We start from the raw sequence: 19,146 nt of genomic DNA on the forward strand, positions 1-19,146 counted from the left end.
GTGAGATGAATCAAACTCTAGCACCTTGCATAATATTTTCCTTTCGTCTCATCCATATCCAGTTAGAAGGCGTAGATTCAATACCTCCCGCCACAAATGTAAAATCAAAAATCAAACAAAAACAAAGACTTACTAGATCAATTTTATATCAGATCCAAAAACCTAAACTTCCCTACAATTTGAGTCAAAGAAGGAAGGAGACAAGGCAACTTCAATCCTTTCAAGCCGAAATTGACTTTTACATGAAGTAATTCTGTTAGACGCAGGCCGCATATCTCGCACAAAATCAACAAATTACCTCCAAAATTCCAGAGCATACAAACAATTTACAGTAAACCATCGTAAACCATTAGCATTTGTATGGACAGTGGTTGGACACTCATATCAACTATTTTAGCCCAAGGCAAATATATACACTAAAAGCTGCACAGTACATGTGTGGTACAATCAAAACTAGGTACCACCATTTAACTGCACTGTGAAGGAAGGCCTGCCAAAGTTGCTGAGAGGAGTTTCAGCTCTCACGACTATACCATAGTTGCCAACATTCCCATTCCACTTGGACCTGCCTAGCTGAATCAGACGAGTGAAGATAATATCAGACAAATGATAGATTACAATTTCTAGAGGAGATGAAAGAGAGAACGAGAAAGAGAGGGGCTATCCAGGTGAGAACAAACAAAGTGAAGCATTCAAAACTTCTGCAAAGAAGTACTGTGTCATTGATGGATTTAAACTGCCTAGAAGTCTAGCAAAATCTTGCACCCTCCTAGTCCAGCACTGTCACCGTAAGTTAACACAAAAAAGAAGTTTGTGACTACTACTTTATCTAGTACCCCTGTACCCTATGTAGCACGGAAACTTCGTCGGGATCCACGTACCAATGTCTGCAATTTTCGGATACCGACACTTTTCGGACACGTATCCAACACTCAAATCTGAAGTGTCCTATTTTTTCTCAACATTTTTTATGTGCAATACTTCAGGAACACCCTAAAAAATGGGACACCTCAAAAAATGCTCCAGACACTCTCAGGATGCACGCAAGACACGTCGGGTTGTTAAATGATATAGTTAAAACTCTTGCTTTGTGTGACTATTGGTTATAAAGACACAACGATAACGAAACGCTTTTTGTCAGAATGTTGTCATGAATGATGTGATGATAAACAACATTTAATGTATATGGTGTTACATATTTAGAATTAGAGCCTTCTATATTCTTATAAATGAATACATAAATATTATTTAAAATGTATCCCAAATGTGTTGTGTCCAATTTTTTAACATTCGCGTGTTGGAGTTTAGGTGTGTCGGTGTCGGTGCTACATAGCCTGCACCTATAACCACCAAAATATTTCAAACTGCCACAACTACTATTCCAGGCCATCCATATAATCCCGGCAATTGAAGTTATTATGCCTCCACCTATTTCACAAACCCCATAGATGAAATTTTATATCCCAGCCATATAGGAGAACTGGATGATTAACATTGTACATGAGATTTACATCATTTTGGACTTTTAATGGTAGAAATAACTTACCGATACCGATGCAAAAGCAGAAGGATGTGACGTAAAAGCACAACCACATATCAGACTCAGCTCCTCGTTCACAGAATGAATCAGTTCTGTCCGCATGCCAGGATTGCTTCCACCAAATGTTGGGCATGCACTGACAGGATAAACAGATACCATTAGAACAAGTGAAGTAATAACAACATATAACATGTGAAATGAAAGCATGCTGAAACAGGAAAGTAGGAACCACCAACCACTATAGGAGGGGGCAAAGATAATTACTACTGCTTACTCACATGCATAAAAAAAAATAGAAGACTGAAGAAAGAACATGTTGCCCTGTAGTTTCACCGCTCCTTTTTTTTTTATCTTTGCTAGTTTTGGGACCAAAAAGTTGCTTTCTACCATTTTTAGACACCCGCGGGTCGAGACTCCAGAGTAGCTAGAATAATACTCCATGTTGAACTAAAAACCAATGCACAAAAGAGTTAATGGGCCTTGTTTTAAAAGAACTGGATAAAGAAGCTGGCTTGCAGTCGAGCAACACAAGAAGTAAAGGTTGCATCTGAGATGACCAACTATGACTTGTATAACCCAAGCCACTTTCATAAAACATTGTGAGTCTTGTGACTATGTAACTTGCTATTCACATAATAAAGAAATGCTCTTACCTGAATTGGATAGTTGGTCTCACCATTAGACCGGATGCCTTCCAAGCTAAAGCCTGTGCAACACCCAATGTAAATGATTTGTCTGGCCACTGCACCATTGGCGTAATGCGTGTTCCCCATTTATTCTGCAAAACAAGGTAAACCAGATGTTTTTCCGGGTAAATGAAGCTGAAACATATATACATTCTTATGACATCGTACCTTGCAGGAGAAACTGAACTTCATCTCTCCTGGATATTGACCTTGAGCTTGAAGCAGGCCACCGCAAAAAGGTAAGAATGCACTAGTGGATAAGCCCTCACCAGATACATAGGTGAACTGACCATTTGGATACTGCAAATCCATGAATGACTAGAGAGGAAAAAGTAAGTTAGAAAAGCCACCAATGGTTGGAACTGCAAATCCAAGATTGACCAGAGAGGAGAAACTAAGTTAGAGAATCAACATGTGTTAGGTTAAATGAAAAGGACGAATGTAAAATGATACTCTGATTCTTCAAAGATCCATGGAAACTCAAGCAAAATAGCATCTATATAGATACATATTGTAACATGATTTGAGCCTTACTCTCTTTTGGGTGTGCACATATGATGAAGTAGGATATTATATATTTATCCAAATTCGAACCCAACTTAATCCTATCATTCTATGATGTTCTAAGAAGCTCACATTAGACCGTATTAGAGATTTTTATAATCTCCTACATGTATCAATCCCCTTTTTCACTAAACCCATTCAATTTCTAGTACATAACCACATGATAAACACATTTAAGTCATCGTATTGTGAGAAAAACCGCACAAATGTCGGAAGGTAACACTCCTAACCATTGAAGACCGGAATTTCACAGAGCCAATACTACACTGCATCTTTCTTGGTTTGTGAGAATAATGATGTGGCAGACATTTGGTTAAGAAATTATCTAGTTCCAAAGAGATCTGCTCAATAGTTCCATGCCTATCATGACTTCACAATTCATCAAAACAACTAAACATTATGGTGCATCTGTTGTGGCTACAATGATCCATGGCTACCTCCCGATACTGATTCACATATGAGACAGAAAGCAGACATCGCGTAGAACATGATCAAAGATAAGTAATAAGACTAGCCCCATACTAGGGGTGTCAAATGGGCGGGTTTGGGTCTAAATGGGTAAGTTGCAAGTGGGTTGGGTCTTTAATGGGTCATTGACCCATTTAGACCCATTAATTATGAGTCTAATTATCCATACCCAACCCAACCCATTTATTTAAAAGCAAACCCGACCCGCCCATTAACCCAATTACATACTATATACCGAAATGACTAAAATACAAATGTACACTGTAAATTTAAAGGAATAAAATACCATGTACGCTAAAATTATCACACTATCCCTCTACTACAAAAATGACCAAATTACCCCTTACACTTAATTACCATATTGGTTGCTCTTAATTACCAAATCGCAGCGTATCCAAGTGGTTTATTTTTTTTGTCTTTATTCAAATATTTTTCGCATTTGTTAGTTTTTCGTCAAATTTTTAAGGATTATTGCTTTGTCATGAAGAGAAGAATCTAAAAGGTAAAAAATTATGATCGAAATTCATATTTTTTTGAATAAAGACGAAAAAATTGGCTTATTTTTGTCTTCATTCAAAAAATTTGGGTTTCGATCATAATTTTTTACTTTTTAGATTCCTCTTGTCATATCGAAGCAATAATCCAAAAAAAATTAACGAAAAACAAAGAAATGCGAAAAAAATTGAATAAGGACAAAAAAAATAAGCCCCGAACAAGCCAGCTTTCCATTCGTAAGTTGAATTTTCCATTCGATCAGAATCAAAACAAACCCGTTGCGAGATGTATATATCTTTTTTTTGTATTTATTCAATTTTTTTTCGTATTTGATACTGTTGCGTCAAACAATAGTGATTGGTCTCGTCAAGAAAAATCGAAAAAGTAAAAAATTATAATTGAAACTCATAAATTTTTTTCAAAAAGACAAGAATAAGTAAATTTTTTGTCTTATTGACTTATTTTTGACTTTATTCAAAAAATTATAAGTTTCGATCAATTTTTTTTACTTTTCCAATTTCTCTCGTCGAAACAAATCAATAAGTCACAAAAGTTTGACGCAAAACAAAAAAATTTGAATAAGGACAAAAATAAGTCACTTAACTTTTTAATCCAAACCTATGCGGGACTACCATAAGAGAAACTTATTCACGGCGGAGCGCAATTTCATTAGTCCATTCGGGCAATCGATGGATGAGATGTGTTTTCAATTTTGACTGGTCAAAATAATTATTACCGGTCACAATTGGTTTTTAATTCGTATCGTTCAAAACATTTTTGAACACGTGTAATTTAGCACAGAAGAATTGAGAGAGAGAGAGAGAGAGAGATCTGGTAAAGAGGCTTACCGAGCCAGGAATTTCATTCCCAGTGAAATCTGGCAAAGAAAAGGGAATTTTTGGTGGGTTACTTTCATGACCTATTGGGTCATTTAAGTTGACCCAATTGATGCCCAATTAAGACCCAACTAACAATGGGTTAGTTGGGTTTGGACCCATTCTTACCCAACTAATAAATGGGTTGGGTTGGGTCTATTTTTTAGTTGATGGGTCTGGGTTTGTTAATGGGTTTGGGTTCAATTTGCCATCCCTACCCCATACTAGCAGTGTAATTAAACAAAGCCAAAATAGAATCACTGCTTTTAACTTACACATGACAAAGGATTGAGACAGATCATTGACATCAGCGACCATCTTCTATGCTTAGACCACACAGCTGGACAAAGAGAATGCATCCCATTCTGCCAACAGTTCAAATTGATTAAGCACATGTTACTGGAGAGTGGAGAGATAAAAGCACAAAGTTGCATTGATTTTAAGGATCAAGATAATAATGCTAAATTACTGAGAAGTTGACATTATCCAAGCACATAATTCAAGCACTAACACATGTTGTCCAGATATGATGCTTTTCTTTTTCCATTGCTGCTCCAATAATAGCCATCATTGAAGGACTTCTATTACCAGGGCAACTACTTTAATCTCGAAATGTCCCCAACATAAAAACTGCATAAGAATCTGTTGGGATGCCTTCCTACAGTGTGCTATAACCACAAGCTACGCACTGTGAACGTTGAAAAATATATATGCCAAGAAAACACCTAAGACCAAGAAAAACTCAACCATTGCCCAGGCTCATGTCTCAACTACAGAAATTATGTGTTTGACTAGGACAGATGTTGCTTGGCTCTACAATTCCCTAAGAAAAGCATGACAACAAGCAAGCGCTACAAAGTAAGCTCGAAAAACCTTCAATAAGGCATAAGCTAAACCATCTATGCCACTTCCAAGTAAGAACAAAAAAGTCGCAAAATAGCTCACACTAGGTTGATGGAAATCGTACATACCTTTCTATCATAACCGTACCAAAGCAAGTGTTGCTTTGAAAGGTGAACTGGAAGAAGAAGTGTTGAATCGCGAACAAAAAGTACTGGTCCAAGCTGGATAAGGAGGAGGGAGGAATTCTCATTCGCTGACGTAGAGCTGCCGTGTGATGCAGTTGCTGATGCCTCTACTCTCCACAAGTCTTCCTTTGCAACAAAAGAACCTTCCAGATTTTTTTTCCTACTATCATATATAGCTGCCACATTAAATGTCCTCTGCATTCAAAGAAATGAATCATCACAAGACAAATATCCAAGTTAACAGATACTTCAGAAGAGGAAATTAGCTGGAGCTGCACGTTCCCCTTCCCTATTCCCCTCTACAGAATTTTATAAGTTAAATGAAGAAAAAGAAAAGAAAAGGCTAACAAGAACACTCTAAGTTACATATCATCTTAAATTTACCTGTGATCTGTCGAGAAGTTCAGACGTCTTTGAATTGGATCCCCCCGTTTCCTCATCCATTGACCTATCAGGAACCTTATCATTCTCCACAAAACCAGAATCCCTAGACCGCTCTGCAGACATTCTCAAATCCTTCTGAATACCTGTAGCTCCATCGCTTTGTTGGCTATTGAGCTCCCTCCGTACTGCTACCACAGCATTTTCATCTTGCCGAAACACTATCGGCAAGCTTCCGAAAACTTGCTGAACCACACCATTGACACCAGCCCCAAACTCCGCCCCAACCTGCCCTAGCCTGTTCCCAATATCAAAAATTGCCGAAACCCCGTTAATCCCGTGATTATCGGTCACAATCCCAAAATCCCTCTTACTGAAATTCCGGGTTGGGAACTCAACAACTTCAAATAGCTTCGTTTGTGGAGGGTTATTCGGCCACGGGAACGATGGAGGAGTTATCTGATGAGTAGACTGAATTAACCCCGTGAATCCCTGCGCAAGCCTATCCGCCAAATCTTGCCCGTGTGCAAGATGTCTTTGCACCTCTTCCCATGCTTCAAATGATCTCTCTGCCATCATTTCTTGGCAGTTGGTACTTGTATCTCCAACAGGATAGCCCGAAAGTTCAATAACCCAAAGGTTTTAATGTTGAATCACTAGCCTATCCTAATCGTAAACCATAACGTCTCGTATTCAACTTTTCGACAGATACTTATGGAGGGATGGGTCCAATACGGCCTTGCTTGAAGATATTTCTCTTTACTCATCAAAACACATTCAAATACTCACAGTTATATGCTTATATAAAGCTACATGTACACACTGAATCAACCGAAGTGAGAAACCATGGACACGAAGGCCTCAAATCATCAAAATGAACGAATCAATCCAGACCTAAATCGACAGCAAGAACATCAAAATCCACCGTATCTAGGCCCAAACAGAATTCAAAAATCTAGGTCACGATCCTGATAAAGAATAAGCGAACGGGAGTTCTTACCTTGGAAACCCTAGAAACAGTGAAAGTTGTTAATCCGAACCTCGTCTTTATGAGCTCTGAAATAACGAATTTTTAGGAGTTCTTACCAAGGCTAGAAATTATGGATTTTGGGTGCGGGAAATTCAGGTTGAATCGGAAGCGAAAAGCAACTGTAAAATTAATTAGGGCTTTTACAGAAGGAACAGAAACTAGGGTTCATAGAGGTGATTTGGGAGGGGAAGAAGGAATTGGATCGGGATTTGGTTTTTACCAAGTGATTATGGGGTTTAGGTTAAAGACGGGGTCAAGAGTGTAGATAAGAGAGGGGAATTGGCAGGAAGTGGTGTTGAAGACGAAGAAAGTGATGTGTGTGTGTGAGAGAGAGAGAGAGAGAGAGAGAGAGTTGATTTGGTGTTGCCGCCACGTTTTGATGGGAAATGAAGCCTGAGGTTAGTAGGACTGACGATGGGCTATCCGTAAAAATAACAAATACATCCCGACCATTAATTATTAATACAAATAATTTAAATGAAAATTCTCACATGATCCTCGGATCACTGAGAAATCCTCGTATAGGATCCGGATCCGACGACAGGGATATCTTTTCAGGAAAGTGACTTTGATGTGGTCTCGCCTCATGGGCCAGCACTCTAGAAAATACCTAGGTTTGTTTGGCCAAATATAATAAAGCCAGGCTTATTAATTATAAATATTTTTTGTATTTGTTAATTTTGTGTTAATTTTTTATGGATTATTCCTCCATCATGATTAGAGAAAATCTAAAGAGTAAAAAATTACAATTGAAATTTAATTTTTTTAAATAAAGACGAAAAAATTGGCTTATTTGCTTATTTTCGTCTTTGATTAAAAACAATTGAGTTTCGATCGTAATTTTTTACTTTTTCGATTCCTCTCTTTTTGATGAAATAATAATCCACAAAAAATTGACAAAAAACTAACAAATGCGAAACAATTGAATAAGGACAAAAATATAAGTCATTTTGCTTATTATGCCAAAATAGGCCTTAAGTATATCACAACTTTGTTACTCCTCATCATCTTAAAAATAAAAGGGTAGTGATTTTCACACTCTCTTTTTTGATAAATGCACTTCATTTTTTGTTCTTTAGTGAAACTTTGATGTGTAATCTTCTCACTACAAGACAAGAAGTAAAGTGCATTTATTAAAAAAGAGAGTGAAAATTTTTATTTTTTAGATAAAAAATGAAAAAGATTAAATCCATAACTTTCGCAAAGGCAACTCATGCGCAGATCGCTTAGCCAACCTTGGCTACTGGAGGGAATTGGGTTTTTATGTTTTAGAATCAATGCGTAGTTGTATTTCTATTTAATTAAGGGCAGATGTCCAGATGGTCTTGTATCCTAGACTTGTACTATTCTATCACTAGTTAATTTAATTACAGCTCCTTTTAAACCAAAAAAAAAAAAAAATGTTCAGAACCATTTGATGTTTGTGAATTGCACATATATCATATGTGGAACCTACGTGCGTCGGATGTATACAGTGACTAAATTTGTGTACTTCTAACTGTAGCATTTCTCTCTTCTTTTTAAATATCAACTTTGTTGTTAGAATACAAAGAAATTTTACACTTCTTTTCTGTGGTTAAACTTTGAAATTTTTTTTTTTGTGGCATACTTTTGGAAATTAGAATAACTTTAATGACAAAATTTAGAGGACATTTATAAAAGAAAGTGCGAAAGTTATATCCCTGATCATAAGGGAGTCTATTAATAGCAAAATGTACCACCCAATAGCCCTATCTAAAAAAATCTACTACCCAATAAATATAAGTACTTCTTCCATCCGGATTTAATAGTCATTTTTAGGAGTTCGTGCCATTTTTCAATTAATTATATCTTGTAGAACTAATTAAAATCTATCAAACAAGATCCATATTAAATATAAAATTTATTATCAATTTAAAAATTTAACTCATTTTTTATCCGGTTAAAATTGAACGATGGACTATTAAATCCGAACGGAATGAGTACAAATGAAGATCTAGATGTCGAAGTTCTATATGTATAGCCAGTTAGGCTTACTATAAATTGGGAGGTTAGATAGGGGACTAGTAATAGGTGGACTGAGCTCCCATATAGTGTGATTTCTCCTAACTCCTTCAGTTTCGGCCATTTATAGTTCGTCCAGAACATCGACAGTATTCGATACCGTGGGAAATCATGATAATCGGATATCGGTGGGGGTGTTTAGGAACTTATTTTTTGGCTTTTTATTTTCAATATTTTAGCTTTTTGGATTATGGCTAGAATGTATTTTGAAATGTAGTAGTGTTTGGTAGATGATTGTCAAAAATAAATTATGGGTTGGATTTTTATCATATTGTCCTTTGTCTTTATTACTTTGTTGAAAATGAAAGGAAGAAAGTGGGGCAGATAAAAAAAAAAAGAGGGAGGAGAGTGGGTATTTTGGTAATTGACTACAAAATGAAAAAATGCAAAAATGTGAAAAACACCTCTAGGCCTGTTTCTGGGTTTTGCCTCTAAACCAAAAAACCAAGAATCCATTCTCATAATGGGGTGTCAAACGCCCAAAATGAAAAAATGAAAATGCAAAAATGAGAAAATGGGGTTCCCAAACACCCCCGTTTGATATGATTTGGAAATGCATTAAGCTTGCGAAAAACAAATTGTGAAACACTGGATTGTAACCCGTTCGACACAATTATCTGAAGCTTAGTTCATTTCAAAATCATATCAAACGGTATCCGATCAACGATTTTAACGTGATCCATGTTCTCGAAGAGCTTTCAATGGTAAATGGTTCCAATCATTATTTCGGAACCACAAATAACCGAAACTAGACGAGACCGGAGGAAATCTATCACTGAATGGGAGCTCAGTCGGTAATAGGTGGGCAAGCCTCAATCTCTCTCTCTCTCTTCACATACTACGAAGGAAGTTCTAGATGGGGAAGTTCTATATGTGGCCTATAAATTGGGTGGTAGACAGGGGAACTAGTAATAGGTGGGTGGGGAAGCCTCCCGGACCCGGATTCTCTAGACTGCAGAGAGCTCATGCGATTGTACCGCAGCTGTTCATCTTTGCATTTAACAGTGTAGATTTTAAAAAATTTCTCCGGGAAAAAGTTAATTTTTTTTTTTAATCTCAACTGTTAAAAACACCATCCGACGGGTGCGAACACTCCAATCGCAGACAAGTCTTGTGCAAGCCTCAATCACCTTTCGTATGGGATGCTTAAGAATCTACTCCCCTTTTATTTCTCTTACTTTTCACATCATATTAGTCTATGATTCCGTTTTGTTTGCGCGGTCACATAACTGCAAAAATATTCCGCACAGTCTTGCATCGGTTATGCGTGTGAATCCCACCTTTAATCCCTCGTGGGTTAGATAAATGGAAATAATGATTGATCTATAAAGTAATACCCACCAGCTAATATTAATCAAGTTGTAGCTTTTTAAGCCTGGTGATAAAAATCGTCAAGACACAGATGGTTTCCAACATTTTAGAATCGTACACAAATAGCATTTTAGAATCGTACACTGATATTTGTGTACATCATTCGTATTTCTATACCACTTGTTGAATAAGTATTGTTCGGATTACTAATATGTCCTCTAATTGTATATCCTATGCATATTAATTATACTCAAAAGTATTTTAAGTATATAATTGTGCAGCCCATTTGAATAAGAAGCCTGATTTGATATCCATGTACGATTAAACAAGCAGACTCGTAGAGTCGAAAGATAGCAATAATTCAACAAAACAATAATTCTAAAATCCACCGTTTATACCTTTGGAAGTGTTTACGAAAAATCGATCGACAAACGAAAGTTGGCTCCATCAAACTGGCTACAAAAGGATCTCGGCTTAATCCAGCTGGTCGGGTCGCCCCATTGGTTGGGCATAGTAATTTTATCTTTTTACCCCCACAGTTAATTAATAAAACTATTAACGGAAAAAAGAAATCTATTGTAGGAGGGTCAATTTGAGAAATCACTTTTGTGACGGGGCTTAACAAAAGTATTCACACCAAGTGATGCTCTCTCTTTATATATTAAAAAAAAAAATAGACAGATTTCCTTTTCTCATTTAGGGGATTTCCTACTCGTGGATGGAAGAGAAAATAACTATAGGGAACATGCGACTCGTATCTCATAGTTGGAACATTTACTAATATATCCAATTCTATGTAATTTTTACGGAATGACTCTTTGTTCATGAGCCGATCGAGTCAAACACTCTTGTGCTCAAGATTGGCTTGAATTTCTTTACAAATGAAAAAATTTGATTCCGCTTGGCTTATATTTTTTCCAAACAAGTTTGAACAAGTCAAAAGTCGAGCCAAGCTTAAGCTTTTTGGTTCATTTAGCAGCCCTACCAATATTCAAAATACAAATTTTAATAAAAATCTTCATTAATGGCATTTTTAAAAATTTGGGGGAGAAATAAGCATACTTAATTTGGTAGTATATGTTTGAGTCAAAAGGAGTGGAGCAGATTTTTGGGGAGTTTTACTCAAATTTTGAGTTTAAGGGGAAAAAAAGGAATTATTATGGATGTTGTATGTCCATATTATGGGGAAAAAAAAAAATCATCTATTGCGATGTCCACGGGACTCCAGTTTAGGGTGAAAGACATTTACTCTATTATTCAAAAATTCAACAGGAATCATTCTTTACATTCATTATTTATTTTCTTTTTAAATAGCATTCTTTTTATACAGTATTATAAAAGTATTTCAAATTTCAAATAGAAATCCATCGATTCCGTCAAGCTAACTATATGTCGTGTATTATTAACGGTTTCCACATAAGCGGGTTTGATCGCGAGCAGTGAGCACGTACAAGCTGCATATTTGATGCTTTCCTGTAGAAAATCAATTATTAGACCATTTATAACCACGAGATCGATAGAATCTGACAATAAGTTCTGTTCAGGTTGGACTTAATGTTTTTAATAATTCGTTAACATCCAACACTTTCAACATGAATATAAATTTATGAAATAGTCCATAGATTTTCCAAAATCATAGCACTTTCATTAGCAATCAATATCGAAATTAGTCCATCAGGGAAAAAATATCTAACTTAGTCTGCAATATTAACCCTTTCTATTTAAGGAGTAATAGGAAATTATTAAACATTTTTCGAAATTAGCCCTTTTTTGTTCCACATCCAATAGAGAAGCCTCAGTGCATAGATTTGGGAAGCGATATGACCAAAACACAGGCAGCAAGATATGACCAAAACACAGGCAGCAAAATATCATGTCATGGATGCAATCGGAATCTTTGGCATCAGCAGCTAAATATTCGTAGCATTTGTTGAAGAAGAACAATCTTGACATTTAGACATCGCATTTAAATCTTCCAGATTTTTGCAACAGAATAATGGCAGTACCCTAAGGACGAAAGACAAATCAGTTGACTAATCCAGAAACCAGCAAACTGTTCAAGGAGTATCAACAAGGATCCAGCTTCATAGCACCCGAAAGACCAATGTACCTACGGACAACTAAAATCACCTTAGGCAACAGCTTCACTTAGGTTCACAACCTCCTTCAGCAACCTATTAACAGAATCCTTTATCTCGTCGGGCACGACCAACTGTGGAGGTACTGATTCCAAAGCGTACAATGTGATAACCCTCATTACAACAACCAAATCCAAGTTCTTGTTATCACCTCTCCATACACTTTGATTCACAAATTTGCACGATGGTTTCAAAATGCATTTGCTGCACACCTGGATGTGAGCACATGACAATGCAATGAAATAAAACCCCCAAAACAGTCAAGTTATGTGTAGATGTCTCAATTAAGTACATGTAGAAAAAATCAAGGTGGAGGTGAAAACTTTCATTGAGACATTTGACTTACAGTGTCTTCCTGAATTCCGAAAAAATAGCGTAGTCTTTTAGCGGAAAAGATATTCTTCCTTCCCAGGGAAGGACAACCAAAGGCGGCCACCCTTTTCATGTCACTGGCCGACAACCATCTGTGATCAGCAACTTAAGTTCACAAGTGTTCAAGGAGCTACAAGATGGAGAAACAGCAACAATAAAAATGATATTATTGTAACCACATTAATACACCACATTCTTTTATGACGTGATGTGCATCATGTGAGACACCAGCTCCATAGTGGTTGGACAATGAGTTTCCAGTCAGACCTATTCTACCAACCACTATACGTGTGCCACATTAGGTTGTTACAAAACCTGGTGCACAAGACGTTGTCAGCATAGCATTATTGCACAAAACAAATAGCCAAATGGAAGTGGAAACACCAATTATGTATACGCCTTCACAAACACAGACCCTCACTCAAACAGACATACACATAAGAATGTTGATTTGTGTCTCTATTATGCGAATTTTCTGTCATCGTAAATCAAGATACTGCAAGTTCTCCTTTCAATAACACCAAATTCCACCAGCACATGCCATAAGCGAACCTAATCCTGCTTTGAAGCGGAAATGAAGCGGCAAGTGCAGGTTACTATTTCAGTGTCTCAAACAACACAGAGAGGTCAATCACTCGCAGTCCCATGACAAAACTTTTGGGACTTTGTGCTACAAACTTTTCGCAATTCTTACTCGTTAAATTGAACATCAGAGAGCATGTCATTCTAAAGAGGATGGAATCTCATTTGTAGCTATCCAAAAGTTTCGCCTTGCATTATACCTCCACTATTCTGAAATATCCATAACGTACAAGTATCAAATAAACCTCAGAACATGAAAACATGACATTCCCCCCAGCATATTTTCCTTACGGGCTAAGACAAGAAGAGGAAAACCAAATATTCGAAAAAGAAAACAACGGTCGAGCCAAACTTTTACTAATTGGTATGATCACCATTGACAAAGGCCCTTGGTATTGAGCTAAAATTTCAGGCAAATAATAGTCAGCAACAAAATATATCGTGCACAAAGAAAGAAATTCAGTACAAACAATTATATACGAGGTCCACAATCATACAACTTCTGTTCAACACAATTAATCTCAAACAACAATATCAAGAAAAACAGATGGCTTGTGAATCATTCTTACTTTGCGATTTCGCGGTTATCCTTGCCAAACTTCTCAGCAGCATACTTCACGAAATCGCGGCCGTAACTGTTTTCGAAACAAGTAACATCAAACTTGTTCCTGGGCAAGAAATTAGCATCCCTGAAGTACCCTTTCTCAAACAAATGAGTCACAAACTCCACCATTTCGCGCGAAAGCTCTTTGTAAACCCTTGGATCCTCCATGCCCAAATTCGCCATACCCTCACTTTTTTCACTACCACCACCACCACCGACATCATTATTTGCAAACAACAAATGCAAGCTCTTGGTAATAGTCCTCAACTCCTTCGACCCATCACCGTTATTAGACTTCTTGACCAATTTCTTTAGGATTTCTCTCTCATTACGATTCTCAGTCAACTTCCTCACTTCCTCCTCCAATTTCCTCAACTTCTTCTTCAACTCACTGTCTTCGACTTCGTTTTCGACCTCGATTTTTCCCGATAATCCGACGGCTTCCTTGAACAGAAGGTGTAAGGGCTTCTTCGGCTTCGAATTGCGATCGTGGGTGTCGTGTAAATTGCTTGATTCGTGTTGGAATTGTGAGGAAAGCGATATGGGTCTGTTGAATACAGAGATTAAGGTTGGTTTGTAGTAATGGGTTGTATTGGAATGAATGCGAAGAGGGTTTTTGAGGTATTGGGAAGGGTTTTGGGGGTTTAGGAGTTTGTGGAAATGGCGACAACTGATGGTTCTGAATTGAGCCATGAGAGAGAGGGAGATTAGGTTGTGGGGCGTTGCTTAGTCACAATCCTGGATCATAATTTTCAGTGCTTCCAAATAGTTAGGGCAGAAAACGAACTGAGCTCCTCACAAGCAATTTGAAGTTCCGCTTTGGCTTGGCTCGATTTGTTTAATAATTGTATTGAGCTGAAGTTCGAGTTTTAGTCTCATGCAGTAGAATGAGTCAAACTCGATACTCTAAATCTCAATTCAACTCGAAAAGTAAAATGAAATGGGCTCGATTTTGCTCGTTTACACCCATAAAAGCAGTTTTAGATTTTCACGCTCGCGCTCACCTCCCACTCTCGCAAGTGCATCAGAGCATGTGACTTAGGGCATGACTAGGAGGCAACTTGGGTCGCGGAAACCCAAGCCGAAGTCCAACGAATTTTAGGGCTTGAATAATAAATTTGAGCCCAAGTTTCGGTCGCGGCCAAAAGCCTGTTGTGAAATTGGGTTGGGCTTACGCAGAAATCTCAAACAACCCGAGCAAGTAGCAACTCGGGGCCGAGTGGTCAGAAGCGACAGACTGTAAATCCGTTGAAGTTTTTCTACTTAGGTTCGAATCCAAATGTTCTCACAAAATCAATGGCAAAAAAATGGAGGTATCAGTTGTGCAAGACTTGATGACGTTTTATGTCCCATCCTAGCTGGACGGGAGGTGTGGGACGTGGGACCTTCTTCTACCAGTCGACCGAGCAGCAAAATTTATGTGTGTGGCTTTCATGACGGAGATAACTTCATAAGTAGAGGAATTACTCCGCCGACAAATTTCAATAATAGTGCTAGTGGATATTTCGCGAGGTCCATTAGACCTGTCCACGAAAAGGAAAAGTTCGACGTCATTCCTAATACACAAATTACAAAATACAAGATCATTTCGATATAACCGATCTGCACGACATCCCATGATCCTCTCCAAATCGGAGCTCCTTAAACAGTTCAAAAGGGCACAAGCCTTGTGTGTTTTCCAACAAACTCCTGAGAAACATTGCAAGTGTTTTGAAATGAGCTTGAAATAGACAAGTAACCACTAGATATCTTGAAACGATCAACGATAAGACAACTGAGCTTCCGAGAAAGTTGATCAAAGGTTTCAAAGCAACTCAATAACACAGCTTTCTGATCTTCTTGGAAATCCCCTCAACTGATTGTTGACCTCCTCTTCTTTTTCCGAATCTTCAGATAATATAGGCTCACAGTATAACGTCATCTTCTTCAACACAGTTGCATTCTTCAACAAAAGTCTTAGAAAATGCATCTCTGCCGGCTTCCCTTTGAAGTAAGAAAGGCTAAACCATTTAAAGCAACAACAGGAAGGAACTCTTTCCAACATCAAACAAACCTCATGGTCATGGATAAAATCTGAGTCGAAGCCCTAAACAACAAAAAAAACAAATTTGAAACTCCAGTCAAACCAATTTAGTAAATGCCTTTGGATATCAAACAAATAGACAAAATAGTTCCTTTGCAAGGAAATAGATTGGAGATATACCTGAGCAAAGTCAAGAAACTCTAGCTTAGGTGATTTTTCAAGCAAGTTGATCAGACCACCAGTCAAGTCACCACAAAATTCTGCATTCAGCTCCAAATCGGTCATATTGGGAAAACGTAGGAAGACGAACCACGTTATTATCTGCATAAGAGATAGACTTGGCACCACACAAAAAATCAAAGAATAAACTGGTCAATATTGTGAAGGCTGGTTTCTAGTTGTTTAATTTATGCGTGGGAAACAAAAACAACCAAGTTTCAACCTAAACTCTGGTTTTTCTTACAGCAATATTGTAAAACACAAGAAGCAGACATACCAGAAGCGTATCAGCTAATACTGTCAAACTTTTAACATTGCAAATCCCAGTAAGCACTCCTATTACACGAGAAGCGTGTTGCTGCGACAGAACTCGATGTGGAAGGTCAATAGATGCATTGACTAAGGAAGATATGCCACATAAATGGAAGTGACCCTTCAGAGTACTAGTGAACTTCAGGCAGATGAGATTTGGAGCATGAACTTTGACCGCACAACTGAGTGCATCAGCCCATAAACTTCGATCATCTTCAATAGTCAATCTCTTTAGTGTTGGAACAGAAATGGTGAGAGTCTTTATATTCTTCCATCCACAATTCATTAAGGCCAACTCTTGAAGCACCGGACAATTAGAAAATAGGTGTTGTGTCGATTCGTCATCAGAAAATGTAAGGTTGTCAAACACCAAGGTCTTGAGGCTCGACAAGTAAATAAAACTAGGAGGTTTCAAAACGCATTGCATAAATAACTTCAACACAAGTAGCGATTCACAAGTAAAAAGGCAACAAGGCAACAGAAAGCGCGTTCTCACAGGCAAGTCAAGATCGAGCTCTTGAACATTGTGCCTTATAGCAGCAGAGATCCATGAATTCAGACGAGAAGAATTCACAGGGTCAAGAATATTAAGATGAAGTCTTCTAATATCTGAAGCATCATGAAGAAGGAGAACTCTATCCACGAAATCTGAGAACCTATGACACATTGGACACTGATCTTTAATTTTGTCAATATCCTTTGACCAAGAAATATCATCCAAATTGATGTCTGAAATGGAGGTCCATAAATATTGCCATCTTCTCGATAATATAGAAGTTCGTATGGAGTCTTCGGTTGAAAGGAAGGAGAGGATGTGATGGAGAACGTTGTCCGAAAAGCTGCTGATTACATCCATTCCCTCACCATAGGTCACATCTTTGGACAACTTCTGATGTTTGGAAGTAGCAGAACGACATCATCCATTTTTCCTTTTCTCTTTCCAGTCACCACCTAATTACAAGAATATAGAGTCGTTAATGTCAAGAATGACTTCATGAGATAGACTATCTATAGCAGTCATGACAAATAGCAAATGAAACTTGTGAATATAGAAAAGTAGGGATGGGATCTTTAAATTTTGCTCAAGTGGGGCCAATACGAGTGTACTAACAAAAAAGAAGATTTTCCGTGAAAGAACTTCCTCATACAAAAGTTAAGAAGACAAAATCAATATATATACGTTTTCCTGCTGTTATATTGATCGTTCCATGCAGGTTTTGAGCTGGATAAAAATAGGATCTCATAAAACTTTGCTAAAGATTTGCATTCTCATGGTTCTTTTTAGTTAAAGTTTCAACTTACATACAACCTATTTTGATGCAGGGGCCCCATTGAAACTCTTCTAATGATATACGCTTTTAATCCATGGACATTAGAAATGCAGAGACCAAAATAAACCTTCGCTAGTCCAAACTTTAACTTGAAAAGACAAATACACTTGTCATATGCTCTATTTGGATAGATTGACATAACTGTAAAGGGAAAAGCAGAAGAAGGTCTACGTCACGTTGAACCCTATGCGGGAAGGAAAGGATGAAGTGAGAATCAACTGATGCAAGCAAACATAACACAGTGCTATTCGATCTTCGGGGTGTATTTGTCTATACCATCCGATATAGGAAGTCTGGTCCTCGAAGCCCGTCCAACAGGAATAAATTTCCATGTTAGCTAACGGAGGCGGGCTTTCAGAAGGAAAGGGCAAAAAGTAAAAAAAAAACTAATGAGCTTGAGTTCGAGATCGGATTGGAAGAGAAAGAAAGGATCTTTGGTATAAGACAACCCAAATAGAGTCAATTTAGATCTCTATCTTCCAGCAGATAAGAAAGATGCCGAGCCTTCATCATATGCGTGTAAAGAGACCATCTCAAATATAGGTGTAATAGTGTTAAGTATTGATTTTGACATCGAATGTGGGTTTATCATATTCGATTTGAAAATGACTACTTCATAGAACAGATATACAATCCATCGTGTTACAGATAGTAGTTACGCAAAAAAAAAAAGAGTATCATAGATTCATATGTGGGACTTCTGAATTAGTGGCAATGCTCACACAGAGAATGGAACATCTAAACCTATTTCTGAGTAACTAAGATTAACCTAAGAATAACCAAAGCAGAAGCATACGAAGCTAGAGAGAGAGAGAGAGAGAGAGAGAGGGCCTTACCGGGTAAAGTAAGAATCTGCTCCAGATATACAGAGGAGAGAACTCAGCTCGCTCATGAATGCCTCCCTGTATTTACGTCATTAGAGCATCTTCAGCCTTCACCCATATTTTTCCTCAAATTTGAGTCAAATTTTGGGTAAAAATTCATTTTGGGTAGACATATTTCCAACCATCAAATCCATTACACATCTCCCTCTTTCTCTCTCTCTCTAACTAGCCGTTGGAGAAATAGGTCAAGGCAAAAGTTGTCTCAGATTTGACAAAAAAATGGGTAAAACCCAAAATGAGGAAGGGTTTGGGTCAAAGAT

General features: G+C 37.6%; 3 protein-coding genes across 5 annotated transcripts; all 3 read right to left on the reverse strand.

The window, feature by feature from the left end:
* Positions 1-118: 118 nt before the first annotated feature.
* On the reverse strand, positions 119-7,471 carry LOC131324351 (uncharacterized). Its single transcript, XM_058356296.1, has 7 exons — positions 6,041-7,471; positions 5,600-5,851; positions 4,904-4,993; positions 2,395-2,544; positions 2,194-2,318; positions 1,547-1,676; positions 119-573 (listed from the first exon to the last, which is right to left on the reverse strand). Exons 1-7 carry the CDS (start codon positions 6,614-6,616, stop codon positions 454-456), a joined length of 1,443 nt encoding a protein of 480 aa, XP_058212279.1. The 5' UTR covers positions 6,617-7,471; the 3' UTR covers positions 119-453.
* Positions 7,472-12,292: 4,821 nt separating this feature from the next.
* On the reverse strand, positions 12,293-14,869 carry LOC131323230 (uncharacterized). Of its 2 annotated transcripts, none has more exons than XM_058354920.1 (3): positions 14,083-14,869; positions 12,906-13,023; positions 12,293-12,771 (listed from the first exon to the last, which is right to left on the reverse strand). In XM_058354920.1, the coding sequence occupies exons 1-3, from the start codon at positions 14,808-14,810 to the stop codon at positions 12,553-12,555; spliced, it is 1,065 nt and encodes a 354-aa protein (XP_058210903.1). In that variant the 5' UTR covers positions 14,811-14,869; the 3' UTR covers positions 12,293-12,552. The 2 variants fall into 2 exon arrangements, with proteins under 2 accessions (XP_058210903.1, XP_058210904.1); XM_058354921.1 differs by having other exon boundaries at positions 12,906-13,008; positions 14,083-14,860.
* Positions 14,870-15,583: 714 nt separating this feature from the next.
* Positions 15,584-18,853, reverse strand: LOC131324647 (F-box/LRR-repeat protein At4g14096-like). Of its 2 annotated transcripts, XM_058356689.1 has the most exons (4): positions 18,839-18,853; positions 16,637-17,622; positions 16,321-16,461; positions 15,933-16,100 (listed from the first exon to the last, which is right to left on the reverse strand). In XM_058356689.1, the coding sequence occupies exons 2-4, from the start codon at positions 17,525-17,527 to the stop codon at positions 16,074-16,076; spliced, it is 1,059 nt and encodes a 352-aa protein (XP_058212672.1). In that variant the 5' UTR covers positions 17,528-17,622; positions 18,839-18,853; the 3' UTR covers positions 15,933-16,073. The 2 variants fall into 2 exon arrangements, with proteins under 2 accessions (XP_058212671.1, XP_058212672.1); XM_058356688.1 differs by lacking the exon at positions 18,839-18,853 and having other exon boundaries at positions 15,584-16,203.
* Between the last annotated feature and the right edge of the window lie 293 nt (positions 18,854-19,146).

This window comes from Rhododendron vialii, chromosome 4a (genome assembly GCF_030253575.1).
Source record: "Rhododendron vialii isolate Sample 1 chromosome 4a, ASM3025357v1".
NCBI classification, from domain to species: Eukaryota; Viridiplantae; Streptophyta; class Magnoliopsida; order Ericales; family Ericaceae; genus Rhododendron; species Rhododendron vialii.

What these genes read in the sequence shown, in the direction of transcription:
- LOC131324647 (XM_058356688.1), bottom strand. Translation starts at nt 17,527, where the DNA reads ATGGATGTAATCAGCAGCTTTTCGGACAACGTTCTCCATCACATCCTC. An exon ending in TATTAGCTGATACGCTTCTG is followed by an intron (nt 16,462 to 16,636) that starts GTATGTCTGCTT and finishes TCTCTTATGCAG; the next exon opens with ATAATAACGTGGTTCGTCTT. An exon ending in AGTTTCTTGACTTTGCTCAG is followed by an intron (nt 16,204 to 16,320) that starts GTATATCTCCAA and finishes TTTGTTGTTTAG; the next exon opens with GGCTTCGACTCAGATTTTAT.
- LOC131323230 (XM_058354920.1), bottom strand. Translation starts at nt 14,810, where the DNA reads ATGGCTCAATTCAGAACCATCAGTTGTCGCCATTTCCACAAACTCCTA. An exon ending in GATAACCGCGAAATCGCAAA is followed by an intron (nt 13,024 to 14,082) that starts GTAAGAATGATT and finishes TGCTGATCACAG; the next exon opens with ATGGTTGTCGGCCAGTGACA. An exon ending in TCGGAATTCAGGAAGACACT is followed by an intron (nt 12,772 to 12,905) that starts GTAAGTCAAATG and finishes GCTCACATCCAG; the next exon opens with GTGTGCAGCAAATGCATTTT.
- LOC131324351 (XM_058356296.1), bottom strand. Translation starts at nt 6,616, where the DNA reads ATGATGGCAGAGAGATCATTTGAAGCATGGGAAGAGGTGCAAAGACAT. An exon ending in GTCTCAATCCTTTGTCATGT is followed by an intron (nt 2,545 to 4,903) that starts GTAAGTTAAAAG and finishes TTTCCTCTCTAG; the next exon opens with TCATTCATGGATTTGCAGTA. An exon ending in AGACCAACTATCCAATTCAG is followed by an intron (nt 1,677 to 2,193) that starts GTAAGAGCATTT and finishes TTATCCTGTCAG; the next exon opens with TGCATGCCCAACATTTGGTG.